The sequence below is a fragment of the Gymnoscopelus microlampas genome, assembly GCF_963454915.1.
Source record: "Gymnoscopelus microlampas genome assembly, chromosome: 1".
NCBI lineage: Eukaryota > Metazoa > Chordata > Actinopteri > Myctophiformes > Myctophidae > Gymnoscopelus > Gymnoscopelus microlampas.
In genome coordinates, this window is record NC_139962.1 from 49,987,107 (window position 1) to 49,999,818 (window position 12,712).

A 12,712-nucleotide genomic window follows, 5' to 3' on the forward strand; every position below is an offset into this window, starting at 1 on the left:
TGACTGAACCGATCTTTGATTTTTGAAAAAGGAGCACACACACACACACTATACTGTAGCACAGATTGAGGCTTTTACCTTTGCTTTTATGAAATATCTGAGACCAGTCATGTTCATGGAAGATGCTTCTGTCTGAACATGTATTATATTGCTATTTTGACCACTTCAAATACTCTTTTTAATCTTAAAATAACTACCAACTGAAAAATAGCAGATCTACAAGCTCACAACACGTCGCAGCGCGACGTGTTGTGAGCTTGTAGATCGGCTATTTTTGGTGCGCAACAAGTTTCCATAGATGACGACATGCTGGCTTCTATGGAATTCAAATGGCGACTGAGACCTTTAATCAATGGGTAGCAACAGTGAGCAAGGTTGAGTTAGTAATTATCAGAAGGTCAAAGTATACTATACTTTATATAGTGATCACAGTCCACTGGACAAAGCATTGGTTGTGATTATGGTTTTCAGGGTCACAGTAGAGTACTTTCAGCCTTCCTGAATCATATAGACCTTATGTATAAGGAAGGAGATAATGCAGACCTTGGACGGAGGAAGTGCAAACCTATAGTCGCCCCCCCCTCCCCTCCAACGCATGCACGCACGTGCACACAGTACAGCCCTTCTCTCCGGAGGTTCCGGTGGGGCACCAATAAAAACACCACTTAACCCATTAAGACCGGGAACGCATTCTGTGTCATTTTCAGATTTCTTTGGCTATTCAAAAATTAGCAGATATACAAGCTCATAGCATATTAGTATCGTGAAAATTGGTGCAAATCTTTGCATATATATATTTATTTATTTTTAAAGCAAACATTTGTAACTCAAACATTTTTTTTGAAAAATTGTGTTGCTATAATATCAGTGGTTGTCAAACTTTTTTCATGTCACGGACCACCCAAAATTATATGCATTTGTCCATGTACCCCCCCCCCCCGATCTCTAAGTATTTTGTTCCAGGGACCCCCCAGAAGCAATTTTTTTAGTAAATAATGTATGTATATTCAAAGATTTGCAAACATTTTCATGTTTTCTTTTTTTTCAAAATTAGCAGATCTACAAGCTCATAGCGCGGCACTCTGTGATGCGCAATGAGCTTGTATATCTGTTATTTTTGAATAGCCCAAGAAATCTAAAGTGACACAGATGCGTTCCCGGGTTACATGGGTTAAAGCATGTTAATGTCACACAGAACTGGCAGAGCAGCAAAGAGGTCTTGTGATTTGACCAAATATCTACAATGAGATGAGGGGTCAGTAATGATGCACAGTATGTGTGTAGCCTAGGTCAGTGATTCTCTAACTTATTCTCATTTCAAGGACCCCCACTTGACTATGCAGCATAGGGCCATGGACCCCCCCCCCCCCATAACTCTTGAGAATGTGCAAATGGAACCAAATGGACCCGTAATAAGGGTCCATTATTTAGTTCCATTCACAAACTCTCAAGAGTCGTTTAGCTGGGGACCCTCTCAAGAAGGACCCCTGGGGGTCCCCGGACCCCACTTGGTATGATGGTACCGGGCAGTAAACTATCAGCAGTCTAGTCTCAGGGCTCAGAACATGCTGTATCCCCCGGAGCAGCAGTGGTTCCCCATAACTCTGAAAATGTACACAACATAGGTCCATTTGGTTTGGTTCCATTTGTGTACTCTCAGGAGTTACATACCTGACTGTACAGGGTACATTTGGAACCCCCCCAAAAGGAACCCTGAGGGTCCCTGGACCCCACTTTGAGAGCCCCCGCCACCAGACTATCACAGAAGGAAATCCCCATAATGTCCTCAAACATGATGTAGCACAGCCTTTAGAAACATGAGCCTAAATAAATGTCATTGTGAGATAAGTTCATGGCAGACCGCCCAGCAGGGCAGTAACACCAAGACCCTATGGGTTCAACTTCTGGGCAGTGTTGCCAGATTTTGCAAACGCAATAAGCCACCAGGTGGTCTATGAAAATTGAGGCTATTTAAAAGTATCTTGGGGAGAAAGAAAATGTAAGTATTCTGAATATTTTCTTGAAACATTATAACACAAAACGTGTAGGCTAGGGTCCCTGAAACAAAATAATTTCATAATTTCATTTCAATTTGGGGGTCCGTGACATGAAAACGTTTGAGAACCACTGGTTTAAACAACATAAGCAACTACACTGTAGAAACAACCCCCACTACCAATATTTCACATATAATAAGCAGACTTGGCATTGGCAACACTGTGGTGCTGGGCAGTGATGAATGATGCAAGACCCTCTATTGATTTCTTTATCATTTAAAAAAAAAAAGATGATTTCCTGCCCTGGAACTCGTTTAAAGGCTTATTAAGGAAAACCTTTCACTGACAAAAAACAACAACAACAACAACAACAACACTAGCCTTAGAATGTCTTTGATATTACATTTCATGTACTCCTGGAAAACATGAAATATATGTAATCTCACAGACATTCTAGCAACAAACACACGTGGACCTCATTGATACATGTGTGTTGAGGTTGTCGGTTTGTGTTCACACCAAATTCAAGTCTATAAAGTTGAATATGAGTCACAAACTTAACTCTCAGTTGACTAGACTGAATCACTGAATTACTATATATTTGGCCTTAATGCTCGATCGGTTAACGCCGACACGCTACAGCAGTGGTTCTCAAACTTTTTCATGTCAAGGACCCCCAAATTGACAATTATCAGCCCGCGGACCCCCATTTGAAAAGATAAGCCAGGGACCCCCATAAGAGAAGATTTTTACGGCTCTAGCAGCGATTCTCAACCACTTTAATTTCAAGGACCCCCAGTTTGACATGCATTAGGCTACGGACCCCCATGTAATGGCATTTATATCTCTAGGACTCCAATTCATATTGAAAAATCAATGTTAATCTAACTCTGAGTGTACTCTGAGTGTACAAATGGAACCAAATGGACCCGTTTGGGTCCATTTGGTTCCATTTGTACACTCTCAGAGTTACAGACCATTAAGGGTCCATTTGATTAACTATCCATCATTTAGCTGGGGACCCCCTGGAACTCCCTCAAGGACCCCTGGGGATCCCCGGACCCCACTTTGAGAACCAATGGTGTAAAGTAACTAAGTACATGTACTCAAGTACTGTACTTAAGTAGAATGTTGAGGTATGTTTTACTTTAATGGGGTACTTTCAATTTTCAATATTTTTACTTCTTCTCCACTACAAATCTCAGAGGAAAATACTATACTTTTACTCCACAATACATTAACCACTACATTTTGGCCTTTTGAAAATAGCCGATTATTTTCAAAAGATCTTTATACATTTTATACATTTGAAAACTTGTGAGATGGGACATTCTGCATAATGAGTACTTTCTACTTTTGGTACTGTAAGTACATTTTGATACCAATACTTTTGTACTTTTACTCAAAAATAAATTCCAGACTTTTACTTGTAACATAGTACACAATACACCTTTACACAGTGGTTACATTGTATCCAATGCGTTTCAAGCCTCTAAATAAATCTTTCTTCTTCAACACGCTGGTAGAGAACAACATGCATGTGATGGTTGCTACACATAATTCACTGTTTCACTGAACAGAACACATCACTACACGTATAGGCAATATATGGTTGCATGTGAATAGGATAGAATAGCCTACTTTAATGGCAATACAATAAAAATAAATAAAACAGTAGCCGTGTCACCCTTCAAAAGTGCCAAAAGTGTCTACTAATGCATTGGTTCTCAAAGTGGGGTCCGGGGACCCCCAGGGGTGCTTGAGGGAGTTCCAGGGGGTCCCCAGCTAAATGATAGATTAGGCACCAAATGGACCCTTATGGATCTGTAACTCTGAGAGTGTACACATTTTGTACAATCTCAAAAGTTAAAGAGTTAAATTAACATAGATTTTACAATATAAATTGCAGTCCAAGTGATAGAAATGCCATTAAATGGGGGTCTGTAGCCTAATGCATGTCAAACTGGGGGTCCTTGAAATTAAAATGGTTGAGAATCACTGATAGAGCCTTAAAATCATCTCTTATGGGGGTCCCTGGCATATCTTATATCAAGTGGGGGTCCGCGGTCAAATAAGTGTCAATTTGGGGGTCCTTGACATGAAAAGGTTTGAGAACCACTGCCATAGGCAATATATGGTTGTGAATAGAAAAGAATAGCCTACGTTAATGGCAATACAATAACAATTTAAAACAGTAGCCGTGTCACCCTTCAAATGTGCCAAAAGTGTCTACTAATGCACATGTGGATTTAGACACACATGTGGATTAGAGACACAAAATAGCCGACGCTTATTTCCATTGTGGTTCCACTATATGAGACAATAACACCCAACAGACTAAACAAACAGCCATAAAACACTAAAACAGCAGGACATTCAGACGCCTCTAAAACAATCCTTCTTTTTCTCAACGCAAGCTGTAGTGTTAAGACTGTTAGAGGTTTCACTGAAAGGGGGAAGGAGAAGAAAAGAAAATCATACCTACACGCACGCCTTAGACAAACACTTTGGAATCAACTGATGTGTATTTATTGTTAAAGCTAATTGTTCACGTCTTCTTACCTTATTTCATAACATCACACAAACCCACACACGTCCAGGGAAGCAGATCGAAGTTGAGACGCGCGATTTTCTTTTAGCCGTTTGAATGCTGGTATTTCTATTAGCCTACTATGTGATGTTTGACTTGAGCTGCTGCTGCCTGTGAGCAGCTTCTGTCTGTGAGCGGAGCTGCAGTTCCACAACCAATCACACGCGCACGCAGGCGCGCGCACACACACACACACACACACACACACACACACACACACACACACACACACACACACACACCGTGGTTTCAGTGTGTATTTCCAGCAGTACAGTAACAGTACAACTAGTGTCTCTGAGAAGTTGTCCGTCCCCCACCTGTTGCGTCAAGACAGGCGACGTTACAGTTGTACATCCGGTCAGCGGATTTCTCCCTACATAATAATATTTTAAAATAAATAAATAATAATACCTAGGAACAAAGTGCTCCTCAGAGCGCAAGTCTCCGCCAGGTCAGGTATGTTATTGTGGGCCAGTAATGTTCGGAATTCCCCAATCAGGATGGAATATGAAAAACCTGTCTTGACTATTATGTGTGCGTGTCCGATTTGCATGATGTTTGGACAAAATTTGGAGGAGTAATATAAAAAAAATGTTTTGCCAAAAGACAGCCTCCTTGTGGCGCTGTAATAGGGCAATGTTAAAAGGGTGGCATTTGTTCCTTAACGAGGTGGTGCCATGGTTTTGCACTTTTTCTGTTTTTCATGTGTCTATGAGGTTGATAGAACTTCATTAAGCCCCCTGGTGGTGTTTTTATGGTGTTTTATGTCTTCTCTGACTATTTTGAGTTTCTACCTGGAGGCTGAAACCTTGAGGGTCAAACATGCCAATAGAAAAACAGCACTTTAGTGACATACCCTCCCCTTCATTATCATAACACAACAGGTGTGGGCATGAGGAGGAGGAGGGACTAGGACAGGTGGGTGGTGCTAAGGTGGTGGAGGAGGTGCTAAGGTGAGAACCAGGTATACTTAATGAACTGGAGGCGTGTCCACATAAAAACAATTTTAACACTTTCTGTACACTTTTTTCGAAAAAAAATCTTCCTACTAGTACAACCATAATACCTGATGATTATGTTTTAGGGGGGAAAAAAAATCACTGAAAATCACGGCACCCCGTCTTTAACATAATGCGAATGTGCGCAATTGGATGCTGCATTCATGAGTTTTTTGTTCAAAACGGGTGCTGCAAATTTTAGATGCGATTCTTAGCCAATCAGTATGGAATATGAAAAATCTAACAAATCCGTCTTGATCACATGACTACAGATAATGTGTACCGATTTGCGTGAAATTTGGATACAATCTGAGTGAGTAATATTCAAAAATGTGTTTTATAAGTCGGCCTCCTGGTGGCGCTATGAAAGGCAGATGTGGAAAAAAAAATAGCAGATCTACAAGCTCACTGTCACAACACATCGCATCACGATGCTTTGTGAGCTTGAATGGCTTTTTTCAAATAAATGGAACCTTACGGGTCGATCAATTAAAGTCGATCTTATCTTACCACAGACAAATCACAGGATACAGTGATACAAGTTCCTAATATAAACAAGACTTTTGTGTTTCAAACACGCCAGGTTTAATTGTACTGTGGTTGTTTTTATTGCATGAATTGTAAATAGCTGCAGAGAAACAATTTGGATGAGTACAGTTTGGGTTTGAAAGAGAGATGATGACGGAACATTCTTGATGGCACTGTTGACATATTTCACCCTTTTGTCGTCCTTCACCCCCAGGCCCGCACTTATATACTGCATTTAGACCAAAAAAAAACAAAAAAAAAACAGAATGGAAGGACTACCGCATCTTCTCTTAGCTCAATTCAACACCAGATAAGTAGTAGTAGTGCATTCATTCATTCATTCAACGTAAAAAAAGAAAGAAAAAGAAGTTGTCTAAACACAAAAGGAGTAGGCCGTGGTCATCCAGGTGACTGCGATAGTGAAAAGTGTAATAGCAGTTCTCGACTAATCATAATAGTAGTAATAGCAAAGTACAGTAATACATGTCCTAACTAGTAGGTACAGTAGGGCGGTAGGTAGTTATTGCTGTGGATATCTTGCGTGTTACGGACAGCAGAATATTTTTCTCAGAAGGGGGAGTGGCTGTTTGTGTGCTTTTGAGAGTATCCCGGCTGATAGCCAAGGAGAACACCACTTTACGTTTCTTTGCAGTTGGGCAGAAACCTCTCATCTCCATATTTTAACTTTTAGCGTTTTTGTAACTTAACGCCCTTGATAGTGCTACAGCGTCGCACAAAAGCATCAAAAGTAGCAGATCCGCAAGTTTAAAACGCAGCGCGAAGCGACGTGTTTCGAGCTTGTCGATCTGCTACTTTTGCCATTTTTGAAGTTGAATCCTGAAAAGTAACGGTTTTGGACACATGAGGTTTCCACCCGACAGAGATGATTTGATCTGTTCCAAGTATGTATAACCTGGACCTTTCACCCCAAAATGATACATCATTTCCACCTGAATATAATGATTTAAGAGATGAAATGTCCAAATGCAGTATACAGACGCAAACTTCAATGAAGGTTCAGACCTTGAGCAATGATGCCACCTACAGGTTAAGTTGCTGAACTGCAGTGAGAGTGAGAGGGGGGAGGGGGGGATTGACAATACCTAAAGAAGTCATTTGATTTCTCCCCCTGGAAAACAAAGGAAGAGAAAACAGTTTTGTTTAAAACAAACCAAAAAAAAACACTCAGCTCCCTTTTAAAGTAAGTAGACCAGCCACATATTAAAAAGAAAAAAACAAAAGGAGGGGAAAAAGGAGGAAAAAAACGGAAAAGAAAGGAAAATTCTCCGTTATGACTTGTAAAATGGTCTCTCAACTTTTCAAAGTAACTTGGTCACTTCAACTATCACTGTAAAGAAAAGAAAAAAGAAAAAAAGGCAATGATATAATAACATAACGGCATCATTGTACGGTACATGAACCCCCCCTCGCCGCCCTCCGACACCTCAACTTATCCTATCCCAAAGGACTTGAAGGATATAATGGGTTTCTAATGTTAATAACATATTCATACTATATTCATATAATTAATAAAAAAATAAATACATTTAACAGATACAAATGATTTTTTTTTGTAGTAGGTAAATTACCAAGGGAACAGATTAACCACCCACAGTCGGATTGTTTATACATATTTTTTTGTTTTTTTTCAAGTGTAGGATTTTAATAAAATAATTATCACCCTTTACTAATTTGAACCTGCATTCATATAAAGCCACTAAACTGCTGTATGGCTGTGCTATTGAGCTGTGTGTGTATGAGAACAGTCTCTATCCAGTCATCTATCGCGCTGTGTGTGTGTGCGTGCGTGCGTGTGTGTGCGTGTTTGTAGCCCAGGTTATACTTTGTTGTATGATGGCGTCACATGCGCGGAAAATAGGCGATCTACAAACTTGCAACGCATTGCATGCACAAGGTGTTTTGAGCTTGTAGATCGCCTACTTTTGGGGGTGCGACACCACCATACAACAGAGCACAAATGAAGTGTGTGTGTGTGTGTGTACGCGCGCAATTAGCTCACTAATTAGCACACTCGTAGAGAGAGCAGCCGCGAATACAAATAGATGCTGATGATTCATGTTGGCAATGGAACCCCAAACCCTAAAACTCTTGGCTATACCAAAAAATGCAGGGCTCGGGAGCACAATGTGCACGTCGTCTACACGTATTGAATCGGTACAACCTGTAAAAAGTCATATGAAACAAGTAGTTTTTATGATTTTTGTCATTTTGTTGGGGTTTTTAAGGGTTTTTTGTTGTTTTTTTTGTAGCTCATTTTGTCTTTTTTTGTACAAATCTTTGTATAATCTGTTTTAGACGTAACAAAAAAAGACCACCCATCAACAAAAGAAAATTGTCATGCATAAGTTATATCCCCCAATCTTTCGGATTGCATTTTCAGGTTACCATCTAAAAAAAAAAAAAAAAAAACTGTGTACATTTGTTTTTTTTTTGTTCAACATAACATTTGCGTCAACATTTTTTTTTCCTTATTAATTTTTTTTGATCTTTTTTTTTCTTTTCTGTTCCTCTCTGTAATGTTGTAGCCAGCAGTTCCGGGTATTGCTCCCACAGTCATGTCCAAAAAACACCATGTCCTGTCCCCTCCTGTTAACGCCAGGGGAGGCAACAAGATCCAAGATTATGTTAGGTGCTGTGTGTGTGTGTGGGGGGGGTCGCTCCCACCGTGAAGCGAAACGAGCCGTTCCATCCTTCATGACTTCAGTTCACGTCCAAAGAACTTCAGCTCTTCCATTTCCTAAGAATTACTTTATTTTTTTTGCGTGTCATTTTTCTACTATAAAACGTTTGCATATGTGCCCCGCCCCTTTACACAAAGGCTCAAAAGAGAGAGAGACAAATAAAGATCCTTAATACTACTAACAACGTCCCAAAGGCAGTGGGACAGTCAGTCAGTCAGTTTACTCAGCAGCAGGGGACAAGGAGAGGAAAGGAGCGGGGGGGCCGGAGCGGGTGGGTGGTTTTGGTTGTGGGAGGGGGGGTGGGGCGGAAGGGGAGGGTCTGCTGCCCCCTATCTACACAGGTCCTCGTGCGCTGCTGTGGCGTCTCGCTGATTTTTCCTCTTCTTGCCGTTGCCCTGGTGATGAGGCTTGTTGTTCTGATGGCTTGTTTTGGCGCTGGAGGACGAGGACCCCTGCTGGCCGTGGTGGATGTTCTTGTGATGAGAGCGAGACGGCCGGGCCTGGAGACAGAGAGACGCATGCAAAACACCATTTGATTTGTTTTGATTTCACGCTGATCGTCCCCGACACTATAGCATGACCTTGTTCACATCTGGGTTCGAATGTACAACTTAGGCATTTAGCAGACGCTCTCATCCAGAGTGACAGATCAGTGTTGATTTTGTCGGCTAAAACTATGACGAAAAACGTTCGTCGACTACCTTTTTCCATTGACAAAAACTAAATAAAAACTAAGCTTTGGTGACTAAAACTGAGACTAAATATATTGACAATTTCGTCAACAAATAAAAACTAGATTAAAATGTTAGAGAGTGGCTAGTTGGGAAGAGATTCAGTAGAACTAAGACAAGTCATTTTATGTTTGGTTACGCTCAGGTGTTATGAAAATAGCCGATCTACGGCTATTTTCAGCATGCAACCAAGTGTAAAATCAGTCATTACGATGCCATCGAGGCCCGCCAAAATACATTTTAGTCAACTAAATCAACTGTAGATTTAGTCTTATGATATTTAGTCGGCTGAAACTAGACTAAAACATTCCAGATGTCTAAAATATGACTAAAACTAAATGGAACTTCATTCAAAAGACTATGACTAAAACTAAATAAAGATGTGCTGTCAAAATCAACACTGCATCAGATGCAGAGAGACAGTGTGGTGTGGTGTGTCAGTGAACTAGGATCATAGGTAAACCAAGAACATGGGTGCTGGTGGTTTACTGGGAGCCATGGAGAGCCTGTACCGTACCTTGCCTCCCTTGTTGTTTCCTTGTGGAGTGCTGGTGGAGTGGCTCTGTGTTCTGTGGTTGCTCACGCCCCCTGTCTGCTCTCTGTGGCCACTGGAGGCCCGGCCAGACTGCTGCTTGGCCGTCTTACAGGGGGTCCCGTCTGAGTCCTGGGGCGGGGGGGAAAAAGAATACACAATTCAAGCTAACCGACAAGCTTAGACGACAATTCAAAAAGTATTCCTGTGTCAGAATTTGGGTGGGTTCGGAAAACTACGTAACGTGCGTGACACATTGTGAGCTTATAGATCAGCTAATTTTCACTATTTCTTGTGTTTTTTAGGACATTTCTTAGATTTTTCTCCTTTTTTAGCAAATTCATCTTGATTTTCTGTTTATTCCTGAAAATGTTAGATTTATTTTTAACTTTATGAAAATCTTTTGAAATGATAAAAAAGGGATATTTACTCGTGACCCATAAAAAAATCGGTCCGCCACCCACAAACGTTTGGAAAATAGTGCTCTACATGGTATGTGGTGGCTGGACTGACCGCGTCACTGGAGCTGGACGCGGTGGAGGAGGAGGATGGCGACAGCGGCGAGGAGGAAGGGGAGGAGCGCAAGGAGGGAGACGGAGACGAGGAGTTGGAGGAGGTCTTGCTGCCGCGGGGGACGGGGGGCGGCAGCGCCACCACCTGGTCGTCGTTGTCGTTGTCGGGGACGTTGTTGTTGCACTCGTCCAGTTGTTGTTGCGGTTCCACCAGCAGGGTGACGTCGTTCCCTAGCGAAGGGGAGAGAGGGACAAATACAGAGTGTGACACACGGCCTGGGACGGTTTCCATCTTGAAGACAAAACCCTTGGAAACATAGATGGAGTACGTCGTCGATGTCGGGCAAAAACCTCTTACCTCTATATTCTAACTTTCTGTGTTTTTTCCCCCCCCGTAAATTAACGCCCTACTTGATCACACTACAGCAGATAGCAGATATGCAAGCTCGAAGCGTGGCGCGAAGCAGCGCGTTTCGAGCTCGTCGATCTGCTACTTTTGCTGTTTTTTAATTGATCCCTGAAAAGTAACAGTGTTGGACGTATGAGGTTTCCACCGGACAGAGACGATATACACATCACTGTTGAATTTGGCGACTAAAAACTATGGCGAAAAATGCTCGTCAACTTCTTTTTTTTTTTATGGAAAAAAATAAAAACTAAGCTATGATGACTAAAAGTATGACTAAATATACTGACAGTTTCACCAACAAATAAAAAATCACACCCAGTGTGAAGTGGGCGGTGTGTGGTCATCACAACATGACTCACTTTAAAAAAAGGATAAATTACTTTTTTTAAAGTCCATACTGCTATTCATAGGGCTGCACATGTGTCATGTGTTTCGCTAGCCAATCACATTACAGTTAGTGGTGATGACACTAGCTGTAATGTGATTGGCTGACTTTGCAAAAGTATCGATCACTTAAAGGGGGCGGTTACACCGCCCCAAAAACTAGACCTACTACTACTACTATACTAACTTAGTGGAGAAGAGATTCAGTAGAAATAAGACAAGTCATTTTTATGCATGGTTGCGAGCAGGTGTCGCGCTTCCGAAAATTTAACAAAACATTTTGAGATAGATGGGGGTCCGCGCTCCGCGGCGAAATACATATCTAAAAATGTTTTCTAAATCCTAGCAGTATGTTGCTATATCAGTGGTGCTCCAACTTTTCCATGTCAAGGACCTGTATTTGGCCACGGACGCCCCATCTCAAAATATGTTGTTCCAGGGACCCCCTTGTTAGCTTTAAAACATATTTGCACCAATCTTCCAAATATCCAATATTTAAAAATAAATAGCAGATCTACAAGCTCATATCGCGGGCGCTATGAGCTTGTAGATCTGCAATGTTTTGAAAAGCCAAAGAAATCTTAAAATGACAGATTCAACGAATTAAGGTTGAATGAATGAATGAATGGAAGCAGGTGTGGAACTTACTGTTGAGAGGCACCTCGTTGTTCTGAGACTGGGGCCCCCACTGCTTGCTGATCCATTCCCTGTACTCGTCCACCTCCTGAGTCACCCGGATTATTCGCCCCAGTATACTGTGGATGCAACAAGGGAAAGAGAGACATCTAGTGGCAGCAGGGCATCATGTCAACAGCTCCATGCAGGAGCAACATGTCCCTGCTTCATCTCTCTCTCTCTCTCTCAACTAAGCAGGGCTGGAAGAAGTACTCAGATATTCTACTTAAGTAAAAGTAGCAATACCACAATATTAAAATACTCTGTTAGAAGAAAAAGGCTTGTGTTCAAAATGTTACTTGAGTAAAAGTACAAAAGTATTGGCATCGAAATATCCTTAAAATACCAAAAGTTAAAGTACTAAAATGTTTAATATAGCAGATCTACAGTCTTGTAGATTGGCTATTTTCAAATAGTCTATGTATTAAATAGGGCTGAAGTGGTTAATGTATGTTTTATAATATAAGGATTTATATCTGCAAAGTAACTAGTAACTAAAAGTAAAGTAAAAGTAAAAGTATAGAAAATGGAAATACTCCACTAAAGTAAAAATACCTCACTTTACACCACTGCAACTAAGGGGCCCTTGGCCTGAAAAACGTTGAAGACCCCTGGTCTATACATCTATATGTGAGCAAATGATCCAGGACTTAC

General features: G+C 41.2%; 1 protein-coding gene and 1 long non-coding RNA gene across 2 annotated transcripts in view; both read right to left on the reverse strand.

Moving 5' to 3' along the window:
• The window catches only part of LOC311047300, a 63,306-nt gene extending 58,521 nt beyond the window's left edge, over nt 1–4,785 (reverse strand). Inside the window, exon 1 of the long non-coding RNA XR_014600959.1 lies at nt 4,560–4,785. This is a non-coding gene — a long non-coding RNA (uncharacterized lncRNA). The remainder of the gene's footprint in view (nt 1–4,559) is intronic.
• Nucleotides 4,786–9,094: 4,309 nt separating this feature from the next.
• The window catches only part of tent4b (terminal nucleotidyltransferase 4B), a 57,891-nt gene continuing 54,273 nt past the window's right edge, over nt 9,095–12,712 (reverse strand). Inside the window, exons 9-12 of the mRNA XM_084059942.1 lie at nt 12,032–12,138; nt 10,592–10,821; nt 10,064–10,210; nt 9,095–9,315 (exon numbers count right to left, since the gene is read on the reverse strand). Coding sequence (XP_083916068.1) covers nt 9,145–9,315; nt 10,064–10,210; nt 10,592–10,821; nt 12,032–12,138 — 655 coding nt within the window. The 3' untranslated portion in view covers nt 9,095–9,144. The remainder of the gene's footprint in view (nt 9,316–10,063; nt 10,211–10,591; nt 10,822–12,031; nt 12,139–12,712) is intronic.